Here is an 18,790-nt window from a genome sequence, read left to right as displayed (position 1 = left end):
CGGGCTTCACTTGTAGCCAGACTTGTACATGCCTGGAATGCCTGAGCCCTTGGTAAAGCCAGGTGGCTTAAGGAGCAACAAGGTGCTAACGAATTAGACCCTATTGTACTGGACAGGTTAAATCCCCCTTTACTGAAAACTGACCAGGGGACGAACATTGCTGCTGAGTCAAGGCTGCTGAACCAAACGTCCTTCAGGAGCTGCCTGGAGCAGGGGCTTGGTGCCAACTGACAGCTTCTTTCCTGAAACTGGTGCGAAGAGGCAGCACCGCCAGAGAAGAGCCACCCTCCGCAAAAATGGGGCGGTACCTGGGGCACACTGCTGCACTGCAGCCAGCTTGGGCAGGTCTGAAGGCGAAGCAGGCAAAAAAAAGCAGCAGGATCAGGCAATCAGAAAACTCCTAGACCATTCTTGTGCCTTCTCTTCCAACTTCTCTGATGTGCAGAGCAGGGACAGAGGGAGGCTGTCCTACCCTTTCCCTGGGCTGGGAGGTGGGAGGCTATGTGGCTGGTGGGCCTCCTGGATTCTCCCCAGACCAGTTGCATCTGGCCCCTTCAGCCATGGGAGTCAGGGGAAACTCTGTGGGTTCAAATGCTCCAGATATTCCAACTGCACCAATGAAAAGGCAGCTCTGGGGCCATTTGTGTCACCTGGTATCACAGCTGATTTTTAGTCCTCTTGGCTCCCTTCTCTTCCCCTCCCCCTCCCAACCCCTTTGATACCTCTGTAGGGAAATCATCTGAAAACAGGTGTCTGGGGTTAATTACACCATGCTATTTAAAACCGAAATCAAACTGCCCCCATTCAACTTACAAGGGGGATAGGGGAGGCATCTGTTAAGCAAAAACAAGCTCGATTCATAACAGAAAGGGGCTTTCAGGATAGGCTTGAATTAAAGATATTAGAGAGTTTGGTTCTGTGCCAGCTACAGCCCCGGCTGCTGAGAACGTGTGTGAATGGGTGTGTGAGTGAGTGTGTGCGTGCGAAATGAGAGGAGTCTCTTTGGTTGTTTCATTACACTCATTATTCCCTTTTTGTGTCATTTCTGCAGAACTTGGGAGGAACATCAGCCGCTTGTTTTCCCTCTAGGAGCATGGTAATAGGCCAGTTTTTCATTCAGAATGACAGCCCAATTATACCGCCTCCTTAATTCATATATTCCAGGGCACATGCACATCAGCAAAGCTGGCTCATCTCTGGGGCGGGTTGGGATTAACAGTCATCAGCAGGCATTACAGAGTTTCCTGACGCATGGGAAGTAACAACTGGTAAGAGGGAGACACAAAGAGAACTGCTTTGCTTTAGGTATTGAAAAACCCTTATAAAAAAACAGGCCGCCACTGTGCTTTTGTCATGTTAAACTCTTAATGGAGTTATGGTAATCTGCATAGCAACAATAAACTTGAGATGTGCTGGTGGAGTCTACAGGGCAGTGCTCTGCTATGTAGCCAAAAATGATGGTGCAGTGACAGGGCACTAGTCTAAGATTTAGGAGACAGAAGGTTTCAGTCCCTACTCTGCCACAGACACTTTGTGCGATCCTGGGCAACTCACTTAGCCTTATGAGGCTCATCTGTAAAATGAACAATTATTTCTGTAAGGAGGATATGTATATTAAAGGCTATCATGTGTCCAGCTACTACAGTCTCTAGGGCCAGACCCTTACTGTGAGAACTAGAATAGTGGTACACAAAGTACCCAAGGCCCAGCAGTGGGAGTGGATGGCAACTAGGGATGTAAATGGTTTATTGGTTATGATTAACCGGTGGAGGCTGGATCAGTCCATCTTCTGTGGGCAGCGGGCTGCTCGGGGCCCTTCAGGGGCACGGGCTCTCCAGCCTAGCCAGAACAGCCCTTGCCTGTCCTGTTTAAACAATTAACCAGTTGAACATAATGTTTAGCTGGTTAACTAATTAAATCAGATTTTACATCCCTAATGGCAACCAGATACGAATCCCCTCAGTTGACTCAGAGCCCTCAGTTACATCTACATGACCCCTGAGAGAAGCAAACAGAGTAACACTCACGAAAGTGCAGCAGGTTAGATCACAAAAAGCAGAGAGTTGTATTCCTACACCTGCCACTTGTGCAGGGCTGCTCTATCACTTCAACGCACAAAGCGCCAGGTCGGTTTTCAAGGTACAAAAAGAGATCTTGGTATTGTAGCTTCCTGCTGGGACACACACACCAGGGAAAGAGGGAGGACAGGGCAGCAAGGGAACATGCTGATTACAGAACTACCAAGTACGCCAGGCAGCTATTTCCTGGAACAGAGACCGCCAAAGGCAGGACCACCACAAATAGCCCACATCATGCAATCGAGGGGGCTTCCCTGGACTGAACAAATGGAGTTTTAAATGGCCAGGGCATTGCTGAGGAGCTAATCCCCTCCTGAGACTCCAGTGGAAATACCCCAGTGCTGAACTCGACCTTTAAAGATTTACAAGTTGAGCACAAAAGCATTGTTTCTTAACAATTCCCTTCTTTGCACTGCCCAGAGCACTGCTCCAGCAGCCTTACCAGTGGAGGAATCTAACTGGGAGGAGAGAAGGTCTTGTGCAGAGCCGCCCCATCCAGAGGACAGTTCGAGGTGGCTGCCTCAGAGTGCTCCACTTCCCAACACCATGGAGAGCAGGCACAGTGGGCCGGGAGGGTGTTGCAGGGAGAAAGCTATTGGGTCATTGCAGCTCTCACCACCAGAGTGGGGGGGAGGGGAGCGACCACTGCTGCTACTGTGCTTGTCTCTCCCCCCTCCCCAAAAAACACCCAGGCTGCATTGCTCGGGGTGGAGCAGAGGGAAGGCTTTGGGAATAGGTGGGGTGTGGCCCACAGCGAGGAGGGGGTTGCCTCAGACCCTGCACTCTTCCATGGGACAGCTGTGGTCTTGTGATTATAAGACACAGGATTTGAGGACCTGGGATCAATTGCCAGATCTGCTCCTCATTTTTATCTCACCCTTTGTCAGTCTTCTCTATTTACACTGTTTGGTCCTCATGGATAGGGATTTGAGCAAATGCAGTATAAATCGTAACAACAGTGCGGAAGGGCCAGCCAGCTCTCTAGGGGCAGCTTAGGCAGCCCAAAGCCGGCTGCAGCAGCTGGTGCCCCAGGCGAAAGGCGCAATTGGCACCCCCCACCTGCACGGCTGTCAATGGCCGTGTTGTCATCATCGGGTACCCGGGCGCCCCATGATGTCATCATAGGGTGCCCTAGGCCGGCGGCGCCCTAGACAACTGCCTCGTCTGCTTAGGCTCACAGGCCACCCTTGAGCTTAGGCAACACAATGGCTAAAGAGCTAGCTGTTGCCTGTGCTTTATGTATAGTAGCTGCTGCAATTGCCGCCATCAGTAGAGCTGTGCACTACTCTGCGGGAGGCAGCATGTGCCTAGAGGGATGCCATTATAAGAAGCAAAGAGGTGCTGACAGATGTGCAGTTCTCTCTGCAAGGCCATCTTACCTGTTTCTTTTTCAGCTTCGAAATCTGCTGTTCGACCATGGTGATTTCCCGATCCACACGGTCCATGTTCTGGATCAGCTCCTCCTTCGAAAGCCTGGATGGCAACAGATCCAATTCCGAGTCCGGGTGGGCAGGGCTGACTGGAGACACGGGTTCCAGCTTGCCTGTCAGGCCTCGATCCTGAGGAAAGTAAGGACAATCCGATCAATCAGTTCTCAGGAGAATTTAGCACTATCCCCTCACATACCTTCATCTCACACTGCAGATGCCGATTTCCCTGGTCACTTTCCTGTTCTTTAACATGGCCACTTCATAGAACCTGCTATATTAAGCAATGCTCGCCACATCACACAGATGCCACCAACTCCCTGGCTCCCCACAGAACAGCAAGTTAAACTCCAGGGAGTTTCCAGGTGGCCCTCACCTTTTTGGCCCTGCACACTACTTAACCCACAAAGGCCCCTGGACACTGGGACAGTAAGCCCCTTCAGCTGTCACTATGGGTGGTGGGTGAATCTAGGGCTGAGATGGCAAACCTCCAGCACTGTCCCTTCCTTTCAAGACCCTGCCCTTGCCATCCATGGCTCAAGTATGCCCCTCACTGAGGGGCAGGCCTTCCCAAGCATGGGTGCCCGTGGCCTTCCCGCCCCCCAGGATGGTCAGCACACAGTCCTGCTTCCCCGAATATGGAAAGGACAGGCGACGTGCAGCCCCAGCCCTTCCAGACTATGGGGAGAGTAGGCAGGCAGATAAGCGTGGGGCGACATCCTGCCTCTGTCTCAGCCTCAGTGAGGCAGAGAGAAGGGTGGCAGCGCAAGGCTGAAACCCCGGCATCCCCAGGAGACTGGGAGAGCTGCGCTGAATGGGGAAGCCTGGAGACAGAGTGAGGGAGGGCCAGCCAGACGGTTTGGGAAGGTGTTGCCTTCCCCTGCCACTTTTACCAACCACTCATGGCCATCACTCCTCACCAAAACCATACAACCACCAGCTTCACAGGTCAAACTCCTGATGGGTAGGGACAGAGCTTTACTGAAAAATAATTGCAGACTATAGCAAAATGTAATAACATAAGAATGGCAACACTGGGCCAGACCAAATGATCATTTAGCCCAGTATCCTGTCTCCTGACAGTGGCCAACGCCAAGTGCCCCAGAGGGAATGAACAGAACATGGAATCATCAAATGATCCCTCCCCTGTCACCCATTTCCAGCCTCTGACAACCAGAGATAGGGACACCAACTTAACAGGACAATAGTCCCAACAGCTGAATTGAGGAAGAAAGAGAGTCACACACAGGCTCAAGTTGTTCTAAAGGAATTTCAGAAGCCTCCTGGAGAGGAAAGAGAGAAATCTCAGAGGGGTGGGGGCACTTTCAAGTTCTTGTTAATTTGTGGAACTGCTCAGGTACTGGGTGCCAGATAATTAAGAAAAATGCGATGATGCAGAGGAGACTAGGTTAGATAAAAGAGGTGGCGCTAACAGAAAGTGTCTGTCTACAGGTTCAAAAGCAAATGCTGTTTGTAGAAGTTCTCAGGTGAAGGACACTCTTTAAAAAAGAAACTTCCTGGGGCAATGTAGCCTAAAAGTTTCAAAGCACAGCTCTCACTAGGATGGGGTTGATGTGAGGGAGGAACCACTCTGGGGAAAAGATCAAAATGCTCAGCACTTTTGATTTCTCACAAGCAAAGCCATGGTTTAATTGCTACTCATTTGCCAACATCCCCAGATACTTGTAGAAAAATAAACCTGCTTTTGTACAGTAGGGATGTAAAATCCCAGTTAATTGGATAACCGGTTAAATGGTAGGTCAATCTATCTTTTAACCAGTTATCCAAGTAAGTGTGATCTGGGCAAGGGACTGCTCTAGCACAGCTGGAACTGCTGCCAGCTCCCAGATCCCAGCAGAGCAGCCCTAGTCCCTGGCAAGCCCAGGCTCCCCATCGGACAGAGGCTGCTTCAGGTGACAGCAGCCCTTGTCCACAGTGGGCCCCTGCACCGCTGGAGCTGCCCCTATCCATGGCAGGTGGGGAGTTGCTCCAGCCCCAATCCGTTACCAATTAATTGGAATGGGTGATGCTTTTGGATTTACTGGTTAACCTTTCACATCACCATTGTTCAGCACTTCCACCCTAAAGGTCTCAAAATGTGACTATTGACCTACAAACCTGGCATAGGGATCTGTTCACCCAACACTGAAATGAAGCCGCCTCTGGGCTGAAGCACAGTACATGGCAATGTCAGAAGTTACTTAGGACTGGACGTGAGCACCAGCTTATTCCAATGCAAGTGTAACTCAGCACACGGGTTTCTTCTATCTTGCTCTTAACTGTAACATCTTCTTGCACACAAAACCAGATCCCTGCAAGTCTGAGAATATCCACTTTATATCTGCCCGTATCTGTATCTGCAGATGTGGAGGCAGATATCCATGGATATCTAGTTTTACAGATACAGATGCGGACAGGGCTCTGTACCAGTGGTGGGCAACATGCACCCCGAGGGCCACATACCACCCACTGTGGTTTTCTGTATGGCCCACCAGACATTTTATTTATTGTTGTCCATGTACAACATTGCTACATTCTGCTGGTTTTCGAGCACATGGTTTTTTTTCCTACTAAAGTGACACGCATGTAAAGCCAAGGCATGCATAGCGAGCTGCATGCTGCTTGCACACAACGTTGACTGGGACAGCCGTGTGCTCCCTCTGCATCCAGTAAAAGTGCTGCTACTGTGCAACTAGCACACCCTGCAAATTCTAGGTGCGCAAGCACCGAATTTACCCTATCCTGGGAGACTGTCCTGGTTAGGACAATACTGTAGCCCAATGAGAGGAAGGAAGGCCACTCATGCAGCCCCCTCACTAGCTTAGGTTGCCCCTTACTGCTCTACACATAATCTCCTCTTTCATATGCACTGGAGCCCAGAACCCTTGAGCACCTTGCTGCACCCATAGCAAGGGCTTGAGTATCAAGGCCTGAAATAGCCAGAGGAATTTCAACAGCCAAGAGCAGATTTATCCGAACTGGCAGGACACTGAAGTTAACACTCCTACCTTACAAATAGCATCAATAGTAACGACCCATCAGGGTCTCAACTGTATGTCTTATTTGAAAGACAGCACGGCTCCTGCAGCAAGGCACCTACCATCACCCTGTGGAGCCACTGCTTCCATGCTGGCTCCCGGCATCCCCAGAGATCCCCACGGCTTCCTGAATGTCTCCCAGCCCTGACCCTGTTTAGCGGTGAGATCCCACAGAATCCCAGCACAATCACCTATTCTGGCCTAATGCTTTGTACTCCCATTCAGCACCTACAGGACGTCGTAATTAAGTTGATCGGTTCATTTATTTTGCAGTGGGATGGATTCCTCCCCTCCTCCAGGATGGAAATGGGGGAAGTAAAAATGGTTTCGTTTGTAACTTTAAACCACAAATGGCTCAATACTCACCCCTCAGCTGCTCTGAGAAAACATTAAATAAAAAAAAAAGCAAGCACAAAAGCTCTCACAGCTTTGCACCTTTATTACAGCAGCCTGGAAACAAGGCAGCCATTGTTCTACAGCACCAACTGGTGCTTTTCATTCTTTCCTCCCTATCTCTTTGCGGTCTGTGGAGGCGTGCCAGGCTAGCTTCCCACCCAGGCCAATGACAGGTGGGCTATTCATTAACTTACTACTTGTACTTGAGGGTTGTTTCCTCCTTTGGGAGGCCCCAGGGCCGATGATGTGAAATCAGACTGCAGCTAGCTGGGCCCAAGGCTCCAACAGAAGAATGTGACATTCTGCTGAGATGGTGAAAGTCCTCTGAGCTAGTTAAGTGCTATGAATTGTTCTGGCTCTGACATCATGACTCATGGCGAAACCTTCTAGAATTGATGTGAGGGTAATAAAGGGTACCACCTTAAAGACAGTATAGTTCATCATTTAATTAATATCTGCTCCCTGGGAGGTGTGGCTGCAGCGGGCAATCTCTACCCCTGCTTTTTGAAGTCACCAAGCAGTCTTACAAATAGAGCATGCATGCACCACAATGCCACATCTTCAAGTCTTCCTGTGGTCACTCTAATATAATTCAAGGGATTTTCACACTTCAAATGAAGTTTCACACTGCTTATACTCTAGTTTCACACAGTTACAAGCGGGTTTCACTCTGCTAGCCTCCCAGAAAACAAAGTTTGTTGACTCTTCGACAGATATTCAGTACGATTCTCTAAAGGAATCATCATCTTATTTTGCTCAGCCAGAGCAAAAGATAGAAAAGGGAAGAAGTTGCCACAAAGGCTGGAAAGCCATGCTCTTTTCCAGCCACTGAAAAGAACTGAAGTAGCACAGTCAATACTCTTCCTGAGCATCATCCTCTTCTGGCATTATCACCCATTTACAGACAGACAGCGGTTAGGGACAACATTTGCCTATCCCGGCCTAACCTCCATGAATCTATCTAGCTCTTTTTTGAACCCTGTTAGGGTACGTCTAAACTACATGGCTCCGTCGACGGAGCCATATAGATTTGTTTGTTTGGCAAAGGGAAATGAAGCCGCGATTTAAATAATCACGGCTTCATTTAAATTTAAATGGCTGCCGCGCTGAGCCGACAAACAGCTGATCAGCTGTTTGTTGGCTCAGCGTGCTAGTCTGGACACTCCCCTGCCAACATGAAAGCCCTTTATCGACCTCCCCGGTAAACTTCATCCTACGAGGCATAACGGGGAGGTCGATAGAGGGCTTTCAGGTCGGCGCGGGAGCGTCCAGACTAGCGTGCTGAGCCGACAAACAGCTGATCAGCTCTTTGTCGGCTCAGCGCAGCAGCCATTTAAATGTAAATGAAGCCCTTAGAGTCCTAGTCTTCATCACATCCTCTGGAAAGGAGTTCCACAGGTTGACTGTACACTCAGTGAAGAAAAACTTCATTTTGTTTGTTTTAAACCTGCTGCCTATTAATTTTGTTTGGTGATCCCTAGTTCTTACACAGTGGGAATAAGTAAATAACTCTTCCTTATTCACTTATTCCACACTAGTCATGATCTTATAGACCTCTATCATATCCCCCTTAGTTTCCTGTTTTCTAAGATGAGAAGTCCAAGTATTTTTAATCTCTCTTCACATGGGACTCATTCCAAACTCCTAGTCATTTTTGTTGCCTTTTTCTGAACCTGAACCTTATTCCAGTAAGACTAACAGATTTAAAGGTGTCTTGGCCCGTCAGTGATGCACCTGCTTCTGCCATCGTGAAGGTAAAGCAGGTAACCATCTGGATATTTATATTCTATCCCCTACCCCCATTTTTCTTACTATCACATGATAGGGTTTTCCATTTCTTAGAGTGAAGCAATACTACAAAGACACCTGAAGAATTTCACTCCACATGTCACTCCCACAAACATTATACACAGGGGTGGGCAATAATTTTTGATGGGGGGGGCCACTCCAAGATTTTGGTAAGTGGTCAAGTGCTGCTCTTTTCTATGGAGGGGGCATGGGATCTGAGCCAGAGACTAGGTGCAGAAGGGAGCCTGGAGTAGGGCATAGGGGTGCAGGAGAGAGTACGGGGTCTGAGAACAAGTTTGGGTGAAGGAGGGGGTTGTGATCTGGGGAATGGGAATGGGGTGCAGGGTCTGAGAGGGCATATGGGTGCAGGAGAGAGCTCTGGCCTGGGGAACGGGAAGGGAGCACAGAGGGTCTGAGTTATGATTTGGGGCAGGGAATTGGGGTGCAGGAGCGGGATGGGGATATGGGTGCAGGAGAGGATTCTGGCCTCGGGGTTGGATGCAGTGGATTATGACCTAGGCCAGGAAACTGAAGTGCAGGGAGGTGGTTCAGGGTCCTGGAGGAGGAATGTGTATGGGGGAGAAACTTTGTGTGCTCCCCCTGCCCCCAGCACAGTCATCCCAGCTTCCATTGGCCAGTTTTCCAGCAAGGGCAGACAGCGCCTAGAGGCACATGGCCCCAGCAGCACTTTGAGCAGCCTGAGGCTGTGGCAGGCAAGAAGCCTGCCTGAGGGTCCAGGCAGGCTGTAGGGTGGATCCGAAGCTTGGTGGGCCAGACCCGATATGGGGGCCATATTTTTCCCACGCCTGATTAAACACATATTGAGAAGGAAAAACAGTGAATTTCTGTCTCACTAGATTTATACTGTCTTTCCTTGGAGGTAACTGCTAAACCTTCTCCATGCTCTCCATTCCAAAGACAGAGGAATCAACAGAAAGATTTAATAGCATGCCGTATGTGGTTTGTTCAAGCCTATGGGACAGTAGGAGTGGGAAGAAAATTGTATGATGATGGTGTGTGGGTGAGCGATTCAACAGAAGTCATTTGAGTCCACAATTTCATGGGTTGAGAGAGAGGGAGATAATCTAACTATAAAAGTATAAAACCACAAAGTGACACTATTGGCAATATACCAAAGTAAGGAACTTTGAAAAGATTAAAGCCCTTTTTGTAATACAGTCAGAGACTCTGTTTCCACTACCTAGTCATATTTTCACCTTGCAGACTGTGAAACAGAAGCAATTTTAGAGTGGAGCAGAAAGAATGGCAGAGCGCTCGCTACCTTTCATAAAAGTACCATCATCTCACATTACATCAGCAGCGCTCGGAGGCCTTTTCAAAACAGGTAATTGCCTTTTTCGCAGACACATGCACAGAGACAGAGACACACAGGCAACGAGGACACGGGAGAAAGGAAATGAATGCAGAAGTCTCTTGGGAAACTCACACCTGATAATGAGATTTTGGGAGCTGCACTCTCGTTTCACAAAGAAACCCTTATTCCTAAGCACAAAAACCAGGTGCATATGAAAAGACAGTGACGAAACTGCCTGCCACAGTCAACTAGCAAAGGCTGGACTTTCAAAGCAGGTTAAATAACAGCACGCTGTCGGCACCTGAATCCCCGACATGGACTCCAATCTCCACCGTTAGCTCTCTTCCTGGGAAGGGACATCTGATTACCTCCCAGGATGAAGTGTACTGTACTGTGCATTCCAGAGTTGCAGGTTCTGAATTTAAAACACTTTTGTGCTTCACTCAGTCAAGGAAGGAAGGCCCAGTGCTCTTTTGATAACAAATGGTCTGGTAGCACTTTATAGACAAACAGAACATGCAGATGGGATCATAAGCTTTCATGATACCACCTACATGTTCTGTTAGTCTATAAAGTGCTACCAGACCATTTGTTGTTTTTTTCTATACAGACTAATTCGGTTGGCTACCTCCTGAAGCTTCTGCTCTTTTGATATAGTTGATACTGCTGGGAGCAATCCTGTGCTGTCAGAGACCTGGACTGGGTGACTTAATCAACTTGTTCTATTTTTAAATTCCCATAACAGGATGCATAAAATGCCGCTCAGAGGTTCTTACAGCAGCACTTGTTATACACAGTGATTGCTAGGTCTGGAACAGACAGTTTTCCTACTTTTGGTTCTTTGTCACAATGAGAATTTGCCTGTTATTTTGCACACATGCTACTATCTTGTTGGCTGTGTCTACACTGGCATGAATTTCCGGAAATGCTTAAAACGGAATACTATTCCGTTTTCAGTTTTTCTGGAAAAGGAGCGTCTACATTGGCAGGCTGCTTTTCCGGAAAAGCCCTTTTTCCGGAAAAGCGTCTGTGGCCAATGTAGACGTGCTTTTCCGGAAAAGAGCCCCGATCGCCATATTTGCGATCAGGGCTTTTTTCCGGAAAAGACTACTGGGCTGTCTACACTGGCCCTTTTCCAGAACAGTGTTCCGGAATAAGGACTTATGCCCGAGCGGGAGCAGAATAGTTTTTCCGGAATAGCGGCTGATTTTGTACAGTAGAGCGTCGTTGCTTTTCCGGAAATTCAAGGGCCAGTGTAGACAGCTCGCAGCTTATTCCGGAAAAGCGGCTGATTTTCCGGAATAAGTGGCCCAGTGTAGACACAGCCATCATGAATAGGTACAGAATAAGGTTGTTTGGAACGCTTAAAAGAGAGAAGGGACATATAAGGAAAACAATTCAGCCCAACATTATATGGCTTCAACATTCATGCTTGTGGCAGAGACTGATCTTGGAGCACAAAAGGCAAATAGCAGAATGTGGTAACACTGAACCCAGCATCATCCTTACTCATAAGCAGAATGCAGCTGTGAAGACCACCCAAAATTTGGGGCTCCACTGGATCTTAAAGTCCATCCACCCATCTCTTCCACCCGAGCTGTCCACAGACTGGAGAGGATCTAGTGAAGTTAAAAGTGAAAAAGCCTGCCAGAGCTATTAGCAGAACACTGAACCTGTGAAAGAGCCATTCAAGTGATAATGAAGCCATTTAACAGGCATTTGCCAGCCTCCCCCACCCCCCAGATACTATCAGATTCCGAATATACTTTGTTAGTTGACAGGACCTTAGTTTAAAATTTGCTTTAAAAATATTGCATTAGTGTGCTGCTCAACATTATAGAACCACATCTCTAAAAAATGATCATCCTCTCCCAGGACTGTAGTCAGGGAGAAGGTCACCGGTTGAATAGTACTGCGTAGGGCCCCAGAAATCCTAAGGATGGTCCTGACTGAAACCCACTGTAACCTATTTCCTGGCAATTACCAGGGCAGAGAAGAAAGCAGGTTTTCAGAAGCCAAAAAGGAGAACAGGATGGGCACACAAAGCGACATGCCCTTTGAAGATACATGCCAATTATCAACTTGCCCCCAAAATCATGGGAGGGGATAAAACAGTTAGGAGTCTCCCATTCACCTTAAGATCAGTGATCCCTCTAAGCCAGTGTTTCTTAAACTGTGCTCCGCAGCACACCAATGTGCTGCGAGGCAGTCGGAGGTGTGACACGGAGAACAACCGAATTCAAAATGGCTGTCCTTAAAGGGGCAGGCAACCATTTATTGAGGAAAAAAACAAAAAACCAAAACTTTCCCTCGACCCTTTTTTTTCCTCAATAACTTTCCCCCCAACCCATTTTTCCACCGACCTTTCCCCCTCCCCCCCCCCACAAAAAATCCTTGGTGTTCCTCATAAAAAAATATTGTTTGGTGTTCCTGGGTCTTAAGAAGTTTAAGAAACATTGCTCTAAACTGTGCAGTAGCACAGCGTCACAGGTGAATAATCAGCCCTGCCTCGTTAGAGGCTCAGGGCTCCCTGCAGGGAACTGACTTACTGAGCAGGGCTGATTTATCACCTGTGAAGCTGTTCTGCCCAGCAGCTTAGATGGAACACTGTTTAGGATTAGGATTGCCTTTTCCTTACTCCAATGTTATCCCTGCCTCTTCCCTACTGCTACATGACAGCTCAAAGCATCCAGAGAAGAGGGAGATACTCCTGCAAGCCAAAGACTGTTGGATTGTGCTCACTAGCTGCAGAGAGAAATTCTATTATGATGGAGCATCCTGAATCAGAAGCCAGATATTTGTGAACTTTATCCTCAAAATAGGAACCCTTTGCAGCCAACACAGGAACCAAAAGCTCTGATAGAGAGAGGCTCTTTCGTGTTTTAAATGGTAACAATGGTCTGCTTCCTGACACACTGAAGAAGCCACTGAAGCGGGCATTGTATAATGCTGATGCGTGAGATCATATCACATCTAGGTTTTAAATTAACCTAGTGTGAAATGTAAAATTCTTCTTATTAATGAGTCGTCACGGCCTTCAAAACCAGCATGCAGCCCTAAAAGTTAGAATAAAGCTGCTGGAGGGAAGAAAACAATTACTTCATTACGCTAGTCGATATTTTCTCAGTAATTATACTGTTTCCATGTGATTTGTTTTTATACACAGCTAACAGCGACTGTAGGCTCCGTTTATCCCTGGCCTTATTATTATGCGATTTGTATGATAACAAGGAGAACAAGGGCGGGGGCTGGGGGCCAGGATTAATGCAAAGCCTCCCCTGCTAATAACAGCTGCTGCCATAAAGGAAAACAATTAACGCAAGAGAGAGACTCCATCTGAGAGGAGAACCGATCCTAGGTTTTTATTCTGCATGTGATTGTTCCAAGCAGAGGTACCACCAATAAAAATACAGCTCTTCACTGAAGGTCCCACTAATTAAAATCAAGGTTCTGTATGAAGAGTGCCACGGCACATTGTTTCTAGACAATTGTAGACGCAGGGCTTAATTCAACTAAACTTGACTTTAATTGGCATCTGCGATGGGTCTGATCCAACTATCCTATAGTGGTTTAAGAGTGCATATGCTGACAAGATCAAAGCACAAGACGAGGAATTCCTTAACTCCAACAACTGCTTACTGAAGTCTCAAGGCCTGTCTGCACTTACAGCTATGCTTCTCATTGGCATCCGTTAACCCACCTTCACATGAGACAATAGCTGTGTCAACACAAGAAGCTCTTCTGTCCATAGGTGAGGAATGCCTGTGGAGTAGGGGGGTGTAGGGAGGGCCACTGAGAAAAACAGGGAGGGGACCTCAAGAGGTACGCCATTTAGCAATTACATTTTTGGCGGGGTCCCAGGGGCAGTGCACCCCCCAAGTGCCACCTCTACTCGCTAAGGCTTCCATCAACATAGTGCTGTCTGTACCAGGAGTTAGACTGGTTAAACTGCATTGCTCAGGAGTGTGGATTTCCCACAGTCCCTGAGCAAAATAGTCACAGTGACACAAGTTTGCTGTGTAGACCATGCCTATGACACAACACCTCTTCTCACAGTCATAATCTGACTGGCCTCAATGGGCAGGCTGACCAGACAGTGTCTGAAGAAGAAAGGAGCTGTTAGTCCTGGGCATCAAATGCAGTGATACTAAATAGACAGGAGGTGGGGTTGGAGCATGGAGAATCAGTGAGGCAACGGGAAGTTTTAAACGGCTGCTGGAGCTGAAGAGAAATGGAGAAGAGGAAGAGGTTGCGGTAGAAAATGGAGCATGTGGGGGGGAAAACAGATCAATAATATGCTGCATTTGTTTTTTGTGGGGTTTTAAAAAAAATCTTTCCATGGAGGGCAAATCATACGCTAGTGCAAAGTGTGCATGGCCTCTGTCTTCAGAGACACAACTGCATCTAGGACTTGGAAACGTAAGAGATAAATGAGCAAAAATTTAGAATGAAAGCATGGTGGAAGACACACAGAGCGGCCCTTGTTGACATCTTTACTCACACAGACCTCAAAGCAAACTGTGACTGGCACGGACCTGCATTTTCTTGACAATGAATATGCCACTATTCCAGAGCCCCAGGGGACACCACATTAAAACTTTCTAACCTTTACTTTCAGCTGGTCAATTAAAGCTAGGCCATCTGAAAAAGAGGGGGAAAAGCTTAGTGGTACAAAAGAGGTTTGGAACTGGGAGCCAGGTCTCCTTGTTTTTAACCGTTGTTTTACCACTGCCTCATATGTGTGGTCAGCCACGTCATGATTGCTCTCTGCCTCAAATACCCATCTACACAATAAGTAGACTAAAAACAGTCCAGGAGTATGAGTCACTTCAGCATGGAATGTCTTGTTAATGTCTTCACTCACCTGCTGTAGTGACGGACTGAATTAGGAAATTAAGGGATTGCCCAGCCGCAGTTTGATTTATTTGTTAAACCCAAAGTTTTGTTAGAACTCTGACCTGCTACGCCCAATTCCTTCTGCTTGCATATCTCAGGCACAGCCACAGTTTGAAGGAGAATAGTTACAATGGTCAGCCAGATGATGACTGCGGCAGATCCACAGTGGGCAAAATTAAATTGAGATCTAAAAATGAAGGAAGCCTGGGCATCAAGACAGTGAGCTGAGGGGTATGACTGCCTGCAATTTTATCTGAGGATATTATTCTGTCATGTGAGTCTCTCAGTTCTGTGTATCCATCAAATGCAGCTTTAATCTACAAACTAATTAAATCCTCATTATGCAGTTAGTGTGAGAATGTGCCACAGGGCAGAGCCACTATTTGCTCTCTCGCCATCTCCAAAAACCTGTGGTTTGGAAAGCATTGTGCAAGTCCATAAAGCTACAGTAAGTACGAAAGCCCAGGACTCTTAAGGGTGGTGATTTCCATGGAGGAGGAGGAAGGCTAGGAAACGCTTTCCCTGGTTTCGTATTAGAGAAGGCAGAAGGGACAAGGAAGGGAACCGAGACCTCCCGATTCCCAATCTAGCGCCTGTTCCTCTGGATTGTGCACAGCAAGCTCATAAAAATCTTAACACCAAAAAGGTCAAATGTATATTTAAATATTTAAAAGATCAATAGGAAACATGCTTAAAATCAATACAGGAAGGGAATTGTGAACTGGGGGAGGAGAAGAGGGGATGCAGAAGGTTCGGATATTGACCTGGGTCAGGGAGTTGGAGGGAGGGAAGGGCCATGGTGTCAGAGGCAACCTATAGCCTGAAAGGGCTTACTCAGGCGGCTCCTGGCCAGCAGCCCTGCAGGGCCCCAAGGCAGGCTCCCTGCCTGCCACAGCCACAACCCTGGTCCACACTAAGGAGTTATTTCAAAATAACTCCCCTTATTTTGAAATAACAAGCAGAGTATCCACACTACGGAGCCCATTATTTTAAAAAACAGGCTGGTTATTTCAAAATCTGTACTCCTCTGCTTTCCTTGAGGAATAACTTTTATTTCGAAATAGTGGCAGTGTGGATGCTCCACTGCTGCTATTTTGAAATAACTACTCCCCAGAGTCATTTGAAGTAATTACCACCCAGTGCTTCCTGGAGCGCTCAGTCGATATAGTGAATCCACAATAACATAGCCTGCCTCGGACTAACGTAGAGGGGACATGTTATTTCAATTTTATTTCAGGAGTTATTATTTCTAATTTAGTTATTTCAAAATAATTTCCTAGTGTACACATGCACACAGACTGCTCAAAATGGCTGGCTACTCGCTGTGGCTTTCTGCTCTGGGCCCCCAGGTGAGCGGGAGGTTTAACGTGCTGCCCCACCTCTAGCAAAATCTCTCAGCTCCCGTTGGCCGGATTCTGCAAAGCAGCCAGCCACTTAAAACAATGTGGGACTGCTTAGAAGTGGCTAGCCACTCTGTGCCTGAGGTTCCTCGCAGGGTAGCCCAGTGAGCTGGATATGAATCTTGCTGGCCCCTGTCCTAAAGCATCTGCAATCCAAATTTGGGCTAATGCAGCCGGAGAGAGTCAAAGGGAATACAATAGACCATGAAACTGACTAGCTGGTCATATTTTCCTAGCAGAGGGAAATACAGAAAGAGATGAAAGAACATAACAGTGAAAAGCAGATTAGGGTATTGAAATTCTTTTGTTTTTACATCACCTGGTATTTTACTGGCTCTTTCTGTACCACAATCTTTTTTATGGGAAATATAATTTTTAAACACGTAGGATTTTCCAGTTGACAGTATCTTTGCAGTAAAACTAAAGGCAGCTTTAGCTTTTTTAGAATGATCCAAATGCAGGCCATGCTACAAACGGTGTTTGATTCGTGGTAGCGGTTAATGTAATGCTGGCCAAAAGCAACATCTTGAGAACACAGCAGCACTAGTTCAGAGTTTCTGCAGCCAAACATCAGGCAAACCATACCGACGTGGGACATCCAACTACACTCTTTGGTTTCAGGACTGCCTTCTAGTGGTGGGCAGAAGTGGTTATTACAAAACCACGGTAATCTAGCCAGTAATATAGTCGGAAAGGAGTGAGTGAAAAAGATATCCGCAGAACGGTACAGTAACTGTAAATGATGCCTTAATAATACACCCCCACAGACCACCAAAAAAATAAAAAGTTGATTAGCAAGTACACTAGCAAGCAAAACTAATCAGAATGTTTAAGAAATTCAAGGCTGTAGGTATCTAAGGATTACACGATTTTCCTAAGTTCCCACACACAATGGCATGTAAAGGCAGCAGCGAAAGATTTAAAAAAATATACTAATTGGACTTTAAATAGTAAATATTCTCATGCGAGTTAATAAAGCAGAAGACTCAGAAGCTGCATAAGAGACAGCACTGATTATTTTTATATATATAAAAAATATTTTTGAGAAGACCCATGAAATTCCATTCCCTATAACCCGGCCAAATTCCATGTAGCCAGAGTACAAAATAACCCAATAATTTTTTAGCTTGCACAAAACTAGGTCAAGAAACTTCCCCAAAGTTTCAAACAGCCTGAAGCAATTTAATTGCAAAATAAGTAACAAATGCGGACCATCCCTCCTCCTCTCCACAGATTTATGAGGGTGGTAAACCCTTGCAGTTAGTGTTATGGTTAAACACACTTACTAATGCATATTATCTGGTCTTGCAAAACTTGTTTGTGCTCAAAGATGCCATTCCATGTTATTACACTTAACAGATGCCGCTCCTGAGCTTTCTAAGACTCCAGATGAATACAGAAGCAGCACTGAACCCTGCCTATAGGCTTCAAAACAGCTCAGAACAATGAGCCAAGTCCTGAAAGATTTACATAAAGCTTCCATTGAGCTCACGGGTCTTCTACGGGTTATTCCTACATGTGACCACACTGCACATGCTCCATTCTCCCACTCCTTGACTGAGCAAGTTCCATCCAGGAAGGGGTCTGAAAAACATTCCCTATAATTGTTCCTCCAGGTCTGAGTCCAGACACTAGTATTGAGAACACGGAGAATGTGAGGCAATTAAGAATTATTCTGCATTTAGATCAGGGACTATCGAGAAACTTATGCACAAGGAGGCTGAATTAAGATCACCAGACAATCTTAACTGTCATTTCCCTTCTGTTTGGGGCTTGACTTTGCAGCCTGAAGATTTATTTAATTTAGTTTTTGGTGTGTGTGTGTCCTTTCACTTGCACTGAAGGCACACAAAAGAAAAAAAAATGTAACTGAGCTCCTTTTTTCTGATCATATGCAACAAATTCAATGTAAATCTGCTTCACAGAGCCAGAATTGTTTGGGAAACACGCTGGGCTTCTCATAAGGAAGTCAGTTACAGTACCACTTACATAATCATACCCAGCAAGATTACAGAGAATGAATTCAAGGTGATGGCAAAGGGAGACCATTTCTTCCTTTTATTTTTAGCATATAAACAAAACAGACTTCTACTGTTTTTTAATATTTGCATGTCTAGCTTCTCCTCTTCTGTGGCTGACATCTTTAGATGATAAACAGTTTGCTGCCAGCTACAAGTTTCTCTCTCTTTACACACAGACACACGTTTATTTCACTCCCATAAAGCCTCATCTGAGGTTTATGTTTCCTTGATTGAAAACACTTGCCACTACTACAAAGCACAGCCCAGAGTACAAAGGAAAAAAATAAGATCCTATGCAAAACACGCCTCTAAGCACTCAAATTGCTCATTTGGATAATTGGACGCAAAGAGGAACCAAAGGTGTGTTTCCAGATGTTGGAAACAGGAGTATAATAAAATCCAGCATTTGGAAAGTCAAAATGGAACTTTGG

At 46.5% G+C, this 18,790-nt stretch overlaps 1 protein-coding gene across 28 annotated transcripts in view; it reads right to left on the bottom strand.

The window, feature by feature from the left end:
• NCOR2 (nuclear receptor corepressor 2) overlaps nucleotides 1–18,790 on the bottom strand; it is a 494,549-nt gene that overhangs the window by 251,044 nt on the left and 224,715 nt on the right. For all 28 annotated transcript variants that reach the window (XM_075898492.1, XM_075898501.1, XM_075898496.1 and 25 more), the window contains one exon: nucleotides 3,458–3,637. In XM_075898492.1, the coding sequence (XP_075754607.1) occupies nucleotides 3,458–3,637 (180 nt within the window). The remainder of the gene's footprint in view (nucleotides 1–3,457; nucleotides 3,638–18,790) is intronic.

Source organism: Pelodiscus sinensis, chromosome 15, assembly GCF_049634645.1.
Source record: "Pelodiscus sinensis isolate JC-2024 chromosome 15, ASM4963464v1, whole genome shotgun sequence".
NCBI lineage: Eukaryota > Metazoa > Chordata > Testudines > Trionychidae > Pelodiscus > Pelodiscus sinensis.
This window is presented reverse-complemented; position numbering and strand designations above follow the sequence as displayed.